Genomic DNA, 18,362 nt, shown 5'->3' with positions numbered 1-18,362 from the left:
CTGGCCTTATACCAAGATCGCATCAGCCAAAAACTCTCGAGCCAAGATCCTACCTACAATGCCCTGCTCCATTACCTCAGATCAAGTTTGCAAGTTGATAGACAAAAGTAGAGGCTACCTCTGGTCATAACAGACCTACGATAATGGAAAAGGAGCATATGAAATCCACCAGGAACCTCCAGAGGGGGAAGGAGGGCGGGGAGTAATGAATGAACAAAGACTAACAACAGATGGAACGTTACAGTAAGATGTAACTTTTTTATCTGATATTGTTAATCTTTGTTCATTCCTTACTGATGGGACAGAGTCCCCAGCTACCTGTATCCCTGGGTGGCCCTCATGGAAGGACATTCCTGAGCACCATTGAACCAAATGAATATCTTCCTCTGGAGGCCAAATCCAATTTGTAATGAAGGATAAAAGTAAGGGGTTTGGCCCAAGTCGCAGCCGAGCAAATGTCATTAAGGGAAGCACTAGCATGGAAAGTTGCTGAAGTTGCCATAGACCTTGTAGAATGAGCTTTCACTTTGTGAGGCAAGGTGATGATGATCTTGTTGTAGATGAAGGTAATGCAATTTCTAAACCATGATGCCAATATAACGTTAGAGACAAGACAACCTAGTCTTGGGTCCAGAAAAGGATTTACAGGTAGATTCTGTTCTGTCCAAATAAAAATAGATTTGCCTGTGAACATCTAGGGAATGCAGGCAATACTCTCCCTTGTTAGAATGATTAGGAAAAAATACTGGAAGGTCAACAGACTGGTTGACAGACCGCTCTGACACCACTTTCGGTAAAAAGGAAGAATTAGTTCTGAGTGAGACCCTATCCTTATGGAAAATAAGGTAGCGACGTTTGATGCACAAGGCTTGAATTTCTGACAGACATCTGGCGGATGTGATTGCAACCAGAAACAAAGTTTTCCAAGAGAACACACATGAAGACACAGGTTCAAAGGGGGGAGCTGTTAGGGCTTGTAGAACCAAGGCCAAATCCCAAGGTTGTACTGGTTCTCTAAAGGGAGGTTTTAGGTGAAAAAACACCCTTCAAGAAAGTCTTACAGAATCTGTGAGACATGAGTGAAGAGTCCTGGAAGCCAATGTGGAAATCAGAAATGGCAGCTAAATGAACACGAATAGCAGAGGCTGATACCCCGAATTGAAAAAGATCTGATAAATAATCTAATACCACCGAAACTGGGGCTGACAAGGGGTCCAATTGTTTGTTCACTGCCCATAATGTAAACCTTTTCAATTTGCTGAGATACAGTAGCCTCGTGGGTGATTTATGAGATGCAGTAAGAATATTGCACACCGGGGAGTAGGGGTTATCCTGCCTGGCAGTCATTGGAAGTAGAGAAACCAAGCAGTCAGCTTCAGGTTTGTTAGATTGGGGCAAGTCAGACCCTGCAAAAGGGAGATCAACGTTGGAGTTGGATTGAGAATCCATGGTCGATCTAGCAGGTAAGGCCAGAGGAAGGGGAACCAAACTTGTCGAGGCCAATATGGAGCAATGAGGATCAATTTGCTCTTTAACTGCCATGCTTTCTTCAAAAATTGGGAGATGGAAGATAAGCATAAAGCAGACCCGAGGGCCAAGCGTGGACTACAGCGTCTCTCGGTGACTGTCTCCCAAGGGAGGATCAGGGCAAAGTAGTTGCTGCACTTGTAGTTGACTGGGGAGGCGAACAGATTGCAGCAAAGCTGGCCCCAGTGGTTGAAAATTTTTGCCGCTAACACAGGATTGAGGGACCAATCGTGAGGTTGTAGAATACACCTGCTCAATTTGTCCGATATCACGTTGGAGCTCCCAGGAATGTGCATCGCAATTAGAAAGCGGTTGGAAGCTATCGCCCATTGCCATATTCTCAAGGCCTCTCAGCATAACAGGTAAGATCTGGTGCCCCCTTGCTTGTTGATGTACCAGACCTACTGACATGTTGTCTGATTGGATTGCAACAGTCCCTGATGGAAGGATCAAGTGGAATGCTTGCAACGCTAATAGCACTGCCCTCAGTTCCAGGACATTGATATGGAAATGAGCCTCTGTCTCTGACCATGTGCCTTGGACCGAGTTTCCCTGACAAAGCCTTCAACCACCCCATCAGGGAGGCATCCGTGGTCACTATGGCTTTTGGCTGATGGGGGCTAAAGGGGTGAGACCATTGTTGGGGATTTTGGGACGTCCACCAGAGTAGATCTTGCTTGCATCTCTGAGTTACACTTATCTGAAAAGACAAAGGATGTTGTAGAGGGTTGTCACTGAGTGAGAAGTAGCCACTGAAGAAGTCTCATGTGGAACCTGGCCAGAGGAACAATGGTGATCAAGGCTGTCATTGAACCCCAAAAGTTGGAGTACGGACCGAGCAGAAGATTTGTGGTGATACAATAGTGGCTGAACCTGTTGTCTTATTCTTTGAAGTCTGTGACCTGGAAGAGAAGCTGTGCAATTCCTCGTGTCCAGCAGAACTCCGATAAATTCTAAAGACTGTGCCAGGGTCTTATTGGACTTCTCCCAGTTTATAGTGATTCGCAGGTGCTGAGCTGTGAGAAGAGTGTAGTCTAGGGCTTCTTCCAGTAGATGCTTGGTGGGGGGTGGTAAGGAGCCAGTCGTCTAGGTATGGAAACGCCTGGAATCCTTGAAATCGCAGGTGAGCGATAAACATTGCCATGCATTTGGTGAACACTCTGGGGGCTGTGGAGAGACCAAATGGCAGTGCTCACAATTGGTAGTGACTGGCTCCTTTGTGGAAGTGGAGGTATCTTCTTGAGCGCTTGTCCAGTTTTATATGGTAATATGCATCTTGAAGATCTACAGAGCACATCCAATCGTCTTCTTCCAGAAGAAGAAGGATAGACTGAACCGTGACCATCCGGAATTTCTCTGTTTTTACAAATTTGTTTAGTGTGCTGAGATCCAGAATTGGTCTCCAGTCACCGGTCTTTTTTTGGCACTAAAAAGAACCTTGAGTAAAAACCAGAGCCTATCTGGTCTGAGGGGACTGTTTGAATGACTTTCTTTTGTAGCAGCTTTTGGAATTCATGTGCTGCTGCTTCCCTTTGACTGGGTGTGACTTGGGTAAGTCTCTGGGTGTAATGGGACAGAGATGGAACGGAATGTGGTAGCCTCTGGATATTATTCGTTGTATCCAAGAATCAGTGGTTATGGTTCGCCAGGCAGTGGGGTACAAGGAAAAACGACCCCCGGCCGTTTCCAGAGGTGAGCAGTCAGACAAAGCTTCAGGAGCGCTTGTAGGGTTGCCCACAGAAAGAATCTCTGGAACCCCGGTTTTGCAGGCCTCCACTGCACCGAAAGGGGCGTCTTCCATTAGAGTCCCCCCCCCTGCCCCTAGGGGAGAACTCAGCATGTGGTTCACGGAAAGAGCACTGTAATTTTCCTGTGCCACATATTCCCGCTCCTCTGATTTCTATAGTAGAATCGTTGAGGGGTGGAGTGTCAGACACTAATGGCAGACAGAGTCTTACCATCTTGTTTGCACCTTGCCAGCGTATCTTTAACCTTCGGACCAAACAATGAATCGGCCTTGATAGGGACATTCATAAAGGAAGCCTTAAAGGAGTCTGGAAAGTCACAAAGGTACATCCTGGCGTGACGTCCCGTGACTATGCTTGTGCCTGCCACTCTAGCCGCTCATTCCGTTGCGTGTGAAATGAGGCACATGGAAGAATTGGATATAGATTCCAGGGTCGTTATCTGAAAAGCTAAGTTGTTGCATACCTCATCAGAAACAGCTCCTGCCAAGGTTTCAGAGAGTTGGTTGATAAGGTCCCTCTGGAGCCTCTTAAATTGTGCCAAAAACTTCAAGGACCTTACAGCGAAGGTCGATGAAGCAAACACACGCTTCCCGAGTCTATCGCCTGGGACTCCTTGTTGGGAGGATGAACAGTCTGGCTCTCTTTTGCCAAGTCTTTCTTGGTTGTAGCTGCCACCACTGTGGCATCTACTGGAAGACCTTTGGACCAATGAGGATGTTCAGCAGGGGGGGGCTAAAATCTTATCAGGCCTCTGAGGTATAGCTTCCAAGGTGTCAGGAGCCTTCCATGGCAAGCTGGACAAGCTCATTGGCCGCTGGGGTAACCCAGGAGGTAGGGGACCGGGTACGAAAGGCCTGCAGGAATATGGACTCCTCTGAGGAAGGCTTGGAGGACTTCCAGTCACCCCTCTGTCTTAGGATCTCGAGGATGTCACCAAAGGACACCTCATCAGAGGTTGACTGTGGGGACCCTTCCCCATCATCAAAGTCATTGTCTTCGATCACAGACTCTTCAGTGGAGTCCATGTGCTTCCTCTTGCACGAAGCCTTGCAAGGGACTTCCTCAGTGGGGAGCTCTGGGGACGATTGCGAGGAGGGGATCTCCTGAGGGGAAGAAACCTGAGGCCCTTGTGCCAGGGGTCCAGTAGTTGTGGCTTCTGACAGTTGCGGCACATAGGGGGGCAAGGACTCTGACAGGGAGGTTTTGCCAGCAGAGGCAAGTGCCCTCTCCAAGCCCTGGAAGGCCGGACCGCCCAAAGAGGGATGCGAGCCCGGTACCGAGCACAACAACCTCAGACCCGGGGTCACACCCCGCTCTGATGAGCCGACCCACAGACCAAAAGTCTCAAAAGGACTAAGGAGTGTGAGAGGAGGAGGATTCCTGGAGGGTGCCATAGAAAAAATTGGCATGAAACCAAGAACGCCTATCCCCATGGCACAGCCACTAGCCTGAGAAGGGCCGGGGTCCACAAGGACAACTCCGGCTCCAAAGTGAGGGCCACTGTTGGTGTTGAAGGAAGGGAAGCTGCTGTCGGAGAAAGGGGCTTCAATGCTTCCCTGGAAGTCAAAGGAGGAGTGTAAGTTGGGTGCCTGTGGAGAAATACAGTCACCTGCAAGAGGTAGTGCAGCTTTAGACGGGTGAGAGTCGCCTGGCCACAAGCAACTGGTCGACAAGCCGCAACACATCCTGTTCAGAGGCTCCTGGTCAACCTCATAGAGAGACCTGATGGAGATTCTGGCTTGTCTAGAAAGGGGCTGTACTGATTTCCCACAAACGGATCCAAGGAAGGAGAGTACTTAGTTCTTGCGAGTTTGTGTAACGTAAAGACCGGAACTGAGAGTGTCTGCACCGAAGAGAATGGTGTCAAGGTTATCTGTGCCGACAAAGGTAGCGCCATAGGCATCGAGGGTGTCTGCACCGTGAAGGGCGGTGTGGCAAATGTCTGCACTGATGAAAACGGTGCTGTCGAAGAAGGTGTCTGCACCGGTAACAATGGTGCCGAAAGTGACGGCACCAAGAAGCATGTTGGTGCCGAAGGCATCTGTACCATAGAGGGCAGTATCCCAGAAATTGACAGCATTGGCAAGAACGTAGCCGAAGGAGTCTGTATCAACTGTGCCAAAGGAGACTGTACCTGCACAGACAGTGCCAAGAGGGACTGCACCGTCAGTGGTGCCGATAAAGGCTGAGACGAAACTGTCGGAGTCATAAGTGTCTTCACTGGGAACTCTGGTGCCGATAAAGAAGATATAGTTGGAATGAGAATCAACTGGGGTGGTGCAGAAGCTGAGACCGAAAGGACCACCGGTGGCAGCACCGAGCTCGAAATGTTTACCTTTTTGTGAATAGACTCCTTGTGATCTCCAGTGGGAGATGAAGTGAGAGACCCCGAGGAGGAAGAACGCCTCTTACGGGGTTTAGCAAGAAGGGGTGAGCCCTCTGACCCAGAGATAGCCTCGCAGAAAGGAGTTTTAAGGAGGCCTTTTAGAATTAATTTATTCTTCCTTTCATTTAGAGTCCTATTGGAAAAATTTCTACAAATCCCACATGGAGGGTCCACTGAAAGGTGGGAGACATTCAGGCAATAAACACATCAATCATGGTCATCAGAAAGCGGTAACTTACGGCCACATTCCGTACATTGTTTGAAACCAACACTACTTTTCTTATCTGACACTGTGATATGAACCGAGACGTACGACACTACTAAGAGGTTAAGAAAACTACCCAGAAGGGTAAGAAAGGGGAGAAGAAGAATTACCAACGATGGTAATGGAGAATGACCTCAAAGGTAAGAAAAAGGAATAAAACTATAGGGAGAGAGTCTCAAAGTTGCGATAGGGTAGGAGGATAGAGGTAGTAACGAATTGAAAACCTTCTAAACACTAACAATAGAAAAACTTAAAAAAATTGAACACTTAGCTGAGAGAGAATGGCTTGACATGGCTGTACAGCAACAAGGCAAACAAGATCTGAGGTAACAGGGAGCAACGCATTGTGGGTAGGATTTTGGCTCGAGAGTTTTTGGCTGACCTGAGCTTGGTATAAGGCCGGCTCAGTTCAGAGGATGGAACCGATAACCCATCAGTAAGGAATGAACGAAGATTAACAACATCAGACTATTACTTACATTTATTAAGTGTTTGGGGGTAGCATTTTTGAGAGATATGTCCAGTTTTAAATGATAGGTGCCCGGGGGGAGGGGGGGTGACAATTTCCTTGCTACACCCCTGTTACTAACAACCACTGCTTGCATAAGCTACCCTGAACATAACAATATATTTACACTATTACTGTATTGCTGTTTGTTTGTGTCTTTCGGCTTTTCCCGGTTAGGGGTCGCCACAGCGGAACTCCGGTCCGCTAATGATTGGTAATTGATTTTTATGTGCCGAGTTACCAGCCCTGACGCACAACCTTCAACGAAGGTAAGCCCATTCAAGCATGTCTCCACGCAGAAGACGGTCTAGTTGAGAATCGAACCGGAGAGAGTCTTACTGTGAGGCGACAACGCTACCGCACCACCACCGCAAAATATCTAACATTTTCAATTTTTTACAGTAATAGTGCAATATATTTGCACCATTATTGTAAAAATAGAAAATGTTATATTCTTACAAATTTTGCAAATACTCCTTAAATTAAGCCACTGCCTCCCACACTAACGATTTCATTGGGCATGCTTAAGAAATTATCTGAGCTTAAAGATGCCACATTGCTGCTTTAGTTTTAGACGGGGTCTACATTAAATCAGCGAATGCTTAAAAAAGCGAACACTGATTTATCGACCCCATGCAAGCGAAAGCTTACAATCCCAAACACTCGGAACAGTGAGTTTTTCCCCAGGGGATAAAAAAAAAATCAGTGTTCCACAAAAAAATAAATAACTAAATAATAAAATAAAAACTTCAAAATATTACATAAAGTGGGGGGCTTCACCCCCCCCCCCACTTAAATATATCAACTCCAAGATTGCACTACAGTGAGGAAAACTGCAAAGTAACAGAGGTGGCCAAGTGATTTCTTTCCCAGGGAAAGAAATCGCTTATATGCCCATTTTCCTATTTTGCTGTTTCGTGCTTTCAAGTTTGATCAAGAAGCATTCGAAGGATTGCGTCTTCGATTATATAATAGGAACCCTTTTAGACATGCATCTGTACCAGGATTTCAGAGATTAGACTCTGAAAACCCTAATGAATATACAGTAGTACAGGAAGTCTCTTGTTAAGATCTGTATACTCTTACAGGAAAAGATTTCCAGAAAACTAAGCTCTTCTAAGGAAGCAATGTTTAATCAAAAGCAAGCTCTCCATTCCATGCAGCTGCCTTACACTTCTATTTCTCAGTGTGCTGGGAATATGCCTAGGAGCATGCATACTTGGTTAAAAGGCAGGATCCATCACAATACGATTGATCACTGGACTTGTAGAGTCCAGGCAAAGAAGCACGTTTTCCTAGTTATGAAGCATATCATTACTATCTGCATTTAAGCTGTGAATTCTTTTGATCATACCAGTCTTGTAGCAAGTGAAATGCACTCTGGAAGGATAATTTATTGCAGATGTATGGAACTGAATCATGTATTTCTTATTGCTATATTTACAAGTAAGCAATTTCTTACCCACTGGTGATTTCTAGTTGTCTTGAAATGCATCATCATAAGAAACATTTAACAGGCACTCTCTCAAGCGCAGTGCTATAACATTATCTTCCGCCTCAGAAACACTTCACTTAATTCTGCACTTTTCTGCCAAGAATTATGAATGATCTCATTGTTTTAAAATTCTTTCCATTAGGTTCTTGCACACCATGTACTTTTTCAACATCCAGTGTCCACAAATGAATCATTTTCATGACTGTGATCTACCACACGCACTCGTCATCTATGAAGTAATTTCTCACATTTTAAAAAGTTAAAATTATTTCATTTGTCACAGCATTTACTAAACAGATGCTGCACAAGTTGTTTTATCACACTTGTATCTAATGTGTAAGGTATCAACCATATGCCTCTAAAAAGTGTCTCCTCTTCATTTTCACTTTGTTTTGTTTCTGGTTTTGCACACAACTTAAAATTCTTTAACTCTTCTGTTAGCACTTTTGAGATTTAATAACCTGACTCTACACAAACCAACTACTTTATTTAATGTCAAGTCTGCTTCTTGCAGCAACCTGAATCTCACCTAATCATTCTGAACACCAAGAACCATAGCCAAGTTATTTGGCACCATGGGGCACAGTTCTTGAAATTGGCATACCTTCAACTCAGATGACTGAATAAAACAAGACTTTTTTCTTTTGCACATGTAGTAAACGGCTTGTTACAACTATTAAAAAAAAAAAACAAGTGGCTTGTTAGAGTTACTACCTTACACTAGGTGCTTCAAGCATAACTGCAAATGCAGTACTGGTATTCATTTTTGAAGCAGTGATGTTCTCACAGTTTCATTAAGTCAATGCCAGTACTGCATTCATGGCACCTGCAGACTGCACCGTCTAACAGGCTACACCTGAGGCACCCAACAATTTGTCACACTCCCTAGCTACAGGTCTATACATACCATGCACAATTCTGTGTCATGTTACCCAATCATAAAATCACCAGACTTGCAAGTCTTTAGTTCACATCCACAATTCAGTAACGCATACAGTAATAATTTCAATCAGATTTTGTGCCCTTATAAAGTACAAATGGCAGTTATACTGCAGAATTCTTTCTCAGCTCACAGCAACTCAAACTTTGTTTCATAACTACTACATTCTAGTGTCCCTGAAATTCGAGCACACTATACAGTTTAACTGCCTCTTTTCCATGGCACATGGTACTTTCTCAGGCTTTTTGGCTGTCTCGCTTGAAATTAGGAATAAACAACTGCTATGCAGTGTGTGATTTTCTGGAGACTGCAGCAGCACCACCACACAAGCCATGAAGATAGACACAAGTTAAAGTGTTGTCAGCTATTCATCAGCTTTAATAATCAGAATACAAAAGAGTGCACAGGAAAATAGACCACATGGCCATAATATTGGTACCAATACTACCATAGGTTATAATCTGAAATTGAGAATTCACTATGTACAATCTCCCAATATGAGCCAAAGAGAAAGATGAGTGCTGCACAGCATCCATCCCTCTCTCAAGTGAAGTGTCTTTCCATTTCCTATCACAGCATTCTGAAGACTAAAGGTAGGGATATGACACCAATTTGGACATCTCACCACCAGTGAAAGTATGGAATCCAATGGAAATCAGTGATGAGGTGTCATATTTAGAAGCTAACAGAGGGCTCTGCTACAGCCTGGCCTGTTTCACCCTTACCTTCATCTTACCTTTCTCCTGTCCACGCTCAACAAGACCTCTCCTGTTGATCCCTCCACTAATCATCCTACACTGGAGCCACTCTATGATCATTAATATATGCCTTCAGCTTTTTCTCTACCCTGTCTCTGACAGACCAAGCTGCAGGCTCTACATTATGCTCCTTCTCGTGAAAACAAACAATGCCAGTGTGGGTCTCAACTGATGACTACAGGAACACTTTACATGTATTTATTTTGTAAATAATGAATGCAGGAACAATTCCAATGATGTATGTTAAGACTGCAATAAGGACTTCATAAGTACGAAAAAAAGAATTTGGAAGCATGAGTCTGCATATGCTCTGTTAATTTGGCACAGCGGCATCTTGGCCCATGTCAGTGGGGTGTACACATCTTTCCCGAGCAGATGCTACAGAGCCAAGAACTGCACTGAAAGGGCATATGTGAAGAATATTTTAGTTATTTTATTCAATGGATCCCTAGGGAGCTGTACTAGCAATTCACACAATAATGGGGGAGAGGCTTCCTATATTGTTGCAGACCTGTGATAAAGGCATTACTACACATGTGATATGCTGAAATATCTCAGTTTTCTGAAGCATCCATATTGCTGTTTAATTTGCTTCTCATTAAGTCCCATTAGTGGGGGGAAGCACCAGAGCTTTCATGATATATTAACTCTGTACTAATTTTACCTAAAAATCCCAATGCATTTTCCACTTCTGAACATTATTCCTTTATTATGACAAAATAATGGTACATCAATGTATTAAACATCGCTGGGTCAGTACATTTTTACTACTTAAATTCTGCTCTGTGGGAATTACTCTTTCTCCAAACTATGGTGCAACCCCGCACTGGTGTGCCATTTGGATTACCTGGGCAGAGATTTAAACTAATAAATGTAGATAGACTGATCATAACATCAACTGTTTTTCTGCTGACTGAATTCTCTCTGAAGTCCCGGGGAAACATAGTACTGAACTAGAAATCTTCCCCTCAGCTTCCTACAATGCACTTCTACTTCTTCAAAACAAAAATCAATAACTATCAAGTAGTATTAATAAGCAAATTTTGAAGGTTATTACTGCACTATTACTGTGGTAACAAAGATGTCAAAACAGCAGCTATTCCATTACATTTCCATTTTACTGTCCGAAAACCTACACTACTACTTTGTTTTTTACAACATGTGAAAAGATGCTATTTAAAATGTGTACTCACCAATATAAAATTTTGTTGATGAATTTATAATGGATTCAGTCCAAAGATGACACATTTCAGTGTCAGTAAGAGCTTCAACACCATGGCATGCCTGATATTCCAACTTTGGCAACATATAAACTGGAACATACTATAAAAAAAAAGTTAGTTAGATTAGGATTTAACAGGTTTTTCTAACTGCAGAGTAAGCAATTGGGCATGAGGTATTATTGCATGGCACAGATATAAATGCACACCCAGGAATACTGTAACATATAGTGAAAGAATATGTTACAACTCATGGCATGTGCACCACCTCTAGTGCCTTACTGTGATTATAAAAAAGTACATTTATACTTTTTTATACATTAAAGTTTAAATTAACTATTTCAGGTAATAGACTCATTGATTTGACAATGTATTTTGATGCAAGACTGACTTTCCACCAAGGGTCACACATTAGCTTTTTATGTAGAAAAAACACTACTGACTAGATTTTTTTAAATGTCTGCTGTCGTACTCATGATGTTCCTCGAGAAATTGTCATTTTATAAGTTCAAAAAAGACCCCGAATCCAGAAGCCAACAGGAAACCACGCACAATAATGCGGATGAATGCACAGTCACTCAAAAATTTGCCAAAACTGGATCAATCAGCATATAAACATTTCTTGAAAACTATACACAAGCGCTTTCATCTGTCAGTTCAGGGTCTTTTTTGGTCTTGGTCCGTGTATTTTCTGGTTTGTTTTTGGACTCATTTTGTAGGTTCTTACATCAAAACTACTAGTCAAAGACATTGGCCATGCATTCATGAAATATGTTCAGCAGCTGCACAGATTTCTTTCCAAACTTGTTCAGCACACTCATCTTACAGCACCAACTGGTAAACTGTTCAATGCCACTGCCTTATTCAACAACAGGGAGTAGTCTGTCACTGCTAAGTGCAGATTTTACAGCTGGTATTATATTGACTCAACAGTGCAACAGTTCTCAAGATCTGGTCCCATGTTGTCAGGATAAAATGCATCTCTTAAACATTTAAGGTTAGTAAAGTTACACAGAAACATCTCTCAAATTTATGACAAGTCTGGAAATATCCCCGCACAATGAGATAGAGCCCTGACTGCAAACCCATATGACCCAAGTTTGAAACAGCTCAGTTCCTGGAAGTAAGTGGTTCACGAGGGTCAGCCCATTCTGCAGGGACAGTCAGTGATGGTCCCACTGTAGTCACCTGCTCCGATGAAAGTAGAGGCTTGCATGAAAACAAAGAATATGGGTGGGGGGTGGGTGAAGTGAGCTTGGTATATCCAAAATGGCGAAAGTACCCCTTGGAAGGGGTATGTGGGCTTCTACATGCATCTACAAGAGAGTACAGCTGGGCTTTCTGGTGACTGGTCAATCATAAATGGGGTGGCGATTAGAGCAGCAATGTAAACCATCTTTCTACCCTCTGCCAGCATAGCACAGACTGCTGACTGGGAAACGTGCTGGACATACAATGCTTTGACAAGGGACAGGATTAAAGAGACAACATAGGACTCTGGCCTGGTGGAGGCCAGACTTACCTGACCTATGGGACAAGGGCACTCTTCTTCCACAGAAACAGGGAGAATGAGTGGGACACAGACACAAAGCACATCATGCCTGCCTAAGTTGATGGCCTCTCCAGATGGCTCTCAACTCCACAAATAAGGATACTTGGCACTGGAGAAGAAACAGATTTGAGTTCCACTGGGTTACGGAAAAAAAAAAAAAAAAGCATAGCATATTCAGCTAAAGCACTGAGCTACCAAACAGTGAAGGTTATTCATAAGGTTAAACTGCAGAAGAATTGCCAATTTGCTCCCTTTTGAAGCCTGAAAGGCACTAGGAAAAACATTTCTAAAAAATTAGAACATGCCCTACATATTATCTCAAATACCAACCACCATACCCCAAACTACTGTAAACAAAATATGCTATTTTATTTAATTAAGCCCAGAACCTATCAATGCCTACTTTTGCAGAGTACAATCTACCTACCCCAAATATACAGCAAGGCAATTTCTTTTCAAATTCCTCTTCAAATGAATATATCTAAATATACCCCCTTTAGCTTCAAAGCATTCCACAATAACCTCATCATATGGTCTTAGAACTAACAATGACAGTGTGTCAAGCATGAGAAGACTATTTCAGCATAACCATGTAATAAAAGATTTCTCCCAGTTAGATCCAGCGTATTGGAATGCTTTTCTTACAGAAGTTAGGCAGTAATGGACACATCCTTTCAACATAAACTCAATGATTTTCTTTTCAAAGAAGAAAAATTTAACTGTTTTAGGAATGCTACATACAAAGGATAATGGACTCTCTGACTGTAACTTAGCTGTTACATATTTAAGAAATGGATCTCAAAAAATTCACCTTGAGAGTAAAGCAAATTAAAGCATGAGAGATGAATCCTAACATCAATTTCAACAGATAACTGTTCATAATTCTTTGCAGTACATGAAGCTTTATCTTCTTTACATACTATCAGTTACAGAAAAAGAGCGGGGGGAGTGGGGTGCTGTAGGACAGACAAGTTCATGAGGCTTTACCTCCCATTACACAGTGAGTGACAAAAGTGCAGGACAACCAAGTCTTTCACAGCTCAAAAGACTGAAACATACTTGGTGCTGCTACACAAGTTTTAGCAGTACATTCATCAGCTGCCCCACTGTGCTGAAAGACCAAGAGAAGCATTTTTCAGCTTAGAATGGTGCCACTCAATCAGCTATGGCTAAACACAGCATCTAGAGGTCTATAACAGCTGTAAAAGCTGCAATTCACTTTCTGCTGTCACATACAGTGCTGAAAGATGTTTAATAAATGTTAAGTACCCATCTTAAGAAAAATATTTTTAACAGGTTTGTCTTCTTCCTGAATGTGAAGCATAGTCATGGATGCACTACACTTTATGCCTTAACTTGCTTACTACACAGTGTTGCCTGCTCCACCTTACTAATGTGAAATAATAAACCAAGTGTTCTTCTGTAAATAATGTTAGTAATTTCAATGTAATAGTTACACATCTATTGTACAGTGCTAGTTTGCCATCTTGCTGCTACTGTATTTGATATTATAAGCTACAGTGATACTTTGTTGCACATTTTTATTTCACTGTTACTTACAGAGCTTATGTCGTGGCTGAAAAAGGCCCTGTGGCCAGTCCACTTAGCCATTAAATATTTAAATAAAGATAAATATTATTTCTGAATTTGATCTCCCAATCTCAGTCAGCATCTTGTGTGCGACTCTAAGGAAGTTACTTAGTCAGAGAGTGTTTATAGGAGGCCCCAGAAAAAGACCCTAGCGTCTTTTGGATCTTATGTAGTTAAAAGTGAATGAAAAATTAACTATAAACACACAGCCTTTTCAATTCACAACAAGCAAGCATATACATAACCACAACATACAAACAAAAACAGTAAGTACATCATACAATTATAGTATGAATGATTAAACTATTTAAATGCTGAACACAAATATCGACAAACAAACAGGTCTACACTGAAATATTACCAAAATGTTCTGACACTAAACTTACATAAGACTCCAAAAGGAAAACAATTTCATTTTCCGATTTTTAAACCAGAGCCCTAACCCAACTTTGTCTGAATAGTGGTAGTTTTATGAAAAGTTTTTTTTCCCCAAGGGATTAGGGCTAGGGTTAACATGCATTACCAAGATGGGGCAGGGGGCTTCCCTACCCCACCTTTGTAAGGTGGTGGTGCCAAAACTAATAATACATATTACCTTAAAAAAACTTTCTGTAACACTACACACACGCAGTCATCATAATACATCAAATCCCTTTAACCTGCCTACATTCATGCACGGACACACACACACACACACACACACACACACACACACACACACACACACACACACACACACACACACTCTCTCTCTAAAAGCTATTATCTGCCTGCACTTGCACAGACATACTCAAGCTATACCCTTATGTAACCCTCTAACCTGACCCACATTCACTTGCATATGCGTGCATACTCACACGCATACACATAAAAAACCCTCTATCAACACACCTCTTTCAACAAAACTACCATTCACAGAAATGAACATTCAATTCAATAATTAGAATGTTCACTAAAAATACCTGCTTCAACCTTAAAAATGTACATTCAATCAAGGAATCAGGAACCCCTCATCCACATACACACTCCAAAAATTATATTATAAAATGCATCTTACATTGGCAGATACCTGTTCATATATATAAATTAGCATTAATACATACACAGAAAATGCGTAGATAAATGAACTAATAAAACTAATAAAATCCCATCTATTCTACAACCATTCTAAAATAATAAAACCCAAAGTAAAACTAAACATATACATAAATAAAACATATTTACTAATCTATGAAAAACAGATCTGAATAGTCTAGAATCCTGCTATAATAAAATTGCAAAGTTCGCTACAGGCTACCCATACAGAACCCACCACTGCTCAGCACTCGCCAAACCTTTTAACACTCAATCAACTGACCATAGTCCACAAAATAATTCACCAGCCCAATGACTGCCCTGCACTTACTAACCTAATTCTACCCAATATAAATTACAGATCATTCAGGTCCTCAAACAAACTAATGTTAAAGGTAACTCAACCGCATAACACTCATGGTACCGCTCTCTACTCCTATAAAATTGCTAAGTTTTGGAACACTGTTCCTCAACTCATAGCAGAAAACCCTAGCTATCATCAGTTCAAACACCTCCTAAAAGAACATCTAGCAAATCATTGGCTCTGCTCCTGTCACACTCCTGGCTGTCTACTCACTCTCCATCTATTCTCTTATAATTATTCCTTTCCTATCTAGCTATAGCCCATGTCTACTATTTATTTTTTCCACTTGGCTAACATTTTATTATACTTCTCCAATTAGCAGCTAGTGAGGTCTTAAATCATAGGAAATCAATGGTCAAACACTTCTGTAACTTCTGTATTTTTTACATTGTGGCTTTACATTAGTAATATTGTTAATATTACTGGCTTTTTTAATTTTTCTCAAGTGTATGTTTGGAGCTTTTTCTCCCCGGGTCACCTTTGAAAACGGTTTTCTGGCCCAGGTGGTCATTACTCGGTAAACAAATGTAATAAATGAATAAATAAACCCCCCCAATATAAATACATATACAAATGTGCCAATTGAAGAAATTTCTGAGAACACTATCTTAATAATTAAATTAATAATAAAACAATTACATACTTTACAAGCTGCACAAGAAAATAAGCAACAAATAAAAAGTACTTCAGGACACCAAGTCTTTCCTCTAATCCAAGCCACCAATTGAACTACGAAAGCAAACCATGAAGACTGGAAAACACCTCTGACCACTCTGAGATTTCCAAAAACGGAGTCAGTACCCCACAAGCTAACATCTACCCTAAACCCAAGAATCTCACACAATATCATTTAAATAAAATATGCCTAGAAAAATAAAAAAAATAGCACTAGCTAAAATAAAAATAAATACCCTAAACCTCAGTGGGACTCTGGAAAATGCAGCAGTCATTAAACTCAAACATTTTAACTATACTATAGAAATAACCCTGACCAATAAACAACCAACCAAATAAATAAAAGCTAAAGGAACCGGATGTTACTATTAACATTTCATCCACAAAAGGCTAAGCACAGGACTACTAAGGTTCCATATGCAAAAAATACTAAAATTATAATTCCAAAAACAGTACACAAGCATAAAATATGTGCATGGAATATGTGGGTTTGGGGTGTTATAAATAGTGTGATGATGTGAGGTATTGCCAGCTAAGCCAGAAGTAGGGCACTGGATGTGTAACATATGCCAGCACAGCTAGCTGGAATTTTGTAAATAATTATATGTCATTTGTATATCAAACTGATTTGTACAGATGCTTGTGTTGAAAAATGTATTTGTAAAGTTGCTTATGTTACAAATGTAGCAACAAGGGGGCCTGACTGTACTGTAACTAATTTAAATATATATATATATATATATATATATATATATATATATATATATATATATATATATATATATATATATATATATATATATATATATATATATATATATATGTTAACAAAGGATACTGGATGAGAAAAGGTTAACCTTGGCTCCAGCTAACTTTGGAAAATAGTAAGAAATTAAATTAATCGGGCCTAAACCATAAAGATGTTATCTCAAAAGTTTTTAATGAACCCAGAGACACAATGTCTGCAAGAAGTATGGTTTATTTGTTCCTGTAGGAACAGTGGAAGTCTTTTATGGTTTTATGACTTCCAGGAGCTGCAGCAGATCTTTGCAAGGCTGTGTGTTTGTGCGCATTATTAACGCATAGGTGGTAAATCACAGGGAGGGGGAAGGAGCAAAGGAAGATTAAACAGAATCAATTTCCACAAATCCATGCAGAATTGCCCTGGCAAATCCTGGCCTGGATCTGGAGATAGTAACCAACGTATAATGCTTTGCAAAGGTAACAGATGACCAGGTGCCAGCTTCCAAAATGGAGTGCGCATCCAGGCCTTTGAAGAAAGACCCTGAGGATGCAACTGATTTGGTGGAATTGGACTTAATGAAAGAGGATAAGGATTTACCATAAAAATCACAGCAAAACACAATGGCCTTAGAAATCCATGAATAGATATAGTTTGTTTGGAGACAGGTAAACCCAGTACCCTGGGATGAAAGGACATACAAAGTTGATCAGACTTCCTAATGGACTTAGTTTTGTCAGGGTAGAATATGAATTGTCTATGTACTTCTAAAGAATGCAGAACCCTCTCACTAGGGGACTGAAGAGAAGGGAAGAAAGTATGCAAATGGATAGACTGATTCAGAGACAATTCATTGACCACTTCGGCCATAAAGGAAGGATCAGTTCTCAAAGAAGCACTGTTCTTGTGGAAAACCAAAAATGGGGATGAATCCATTAATGCTTGAATCTCAGAGACCCTTCCAGCAGAGGTTAAGGCTACCAGAAGTACTCTTTTCCATGTACAAAACTAGAAGCAGAGGCCATTTGCTCAAAAGGGGCCTGAGTAAGCTTCTCCAACACACAGTTAAGATCCCAAGGAGGAGCAACTGGTTTCCTGGGAGGTTTCATGTATAGGATGCTTTTTAGGAAAAGCTTATCCTCTAGCCTAGAAGCAACGGAGGGGAGTTAATGGCAAGCAAGCAGACAAGGCTGAACAGTGGACCTTGACTGAGTAATAAGAAAGACAACTGTTAAGCAACTCACACAGGTAAGAAGGCACTAAAGGAATATCTAACAAGAATGGGGTCCTCTCTTCTTTTTTGGCACCAGATAGAAAATCTTCTCCACTTGGAAATGTAAGATTTCCTAGTACAGGGTTTCCTGGTCTCTTGCAAAACCCAAAGCATGTCCTTACCAGTGCTGTCTTAGCCAAAAGGGAGTCACTAACAAGATTTTTGTTTTTTCCTGCAGAATTTTCAACAGGAATTTTTGAATTAAACAGAAGGGGAGAATGCATAAAGAAACACCCCTTCCATGA

General features: G+C 41.3%; 1 protein-coding gene across 1 annotated transcript in view; it reads right to left on the bottom strand.

The window, feature by feature from the left end:
* ICE2 (interactor of little elongation complex ELL subunit 2) overlaps positions 1–18,362 on the bottom strand; it is a gene marked incomplete in the record, with an annotated part of 1,939,141 nt that overhangs the window by 616,426 nt on the left and 1,304,353 nt on the right. Inside the window, 1 exon segment of the mRNA XM_044077213.1 lies at positions 10,821–10,950. Within this exon segment, the coding sequence (XP_043933148.1) occupies positions 10,821–10,950 (130 nt within the window).

The sequence above is a fragment of the Protopterus annectens genome, chromosome 7.part0 (genome assembly GCF_019279795.1).
Source record: "Protopterus annectens isolate FY-2018-M chromosome 7.part0, PAN1.0, whole genome shotgun sequence".
Taxonomy (NCBI): domain Eukaryota; kingdom Metazoa; phylum Chordata; order Ceratodontiformes; family Protopteridae; genus Protopterus; species Protopterus annectens.
Note: the sequence above shows the minus strand (reverse complement) of the source record. Positions and strands in the feature narration are given on the sequence as shown.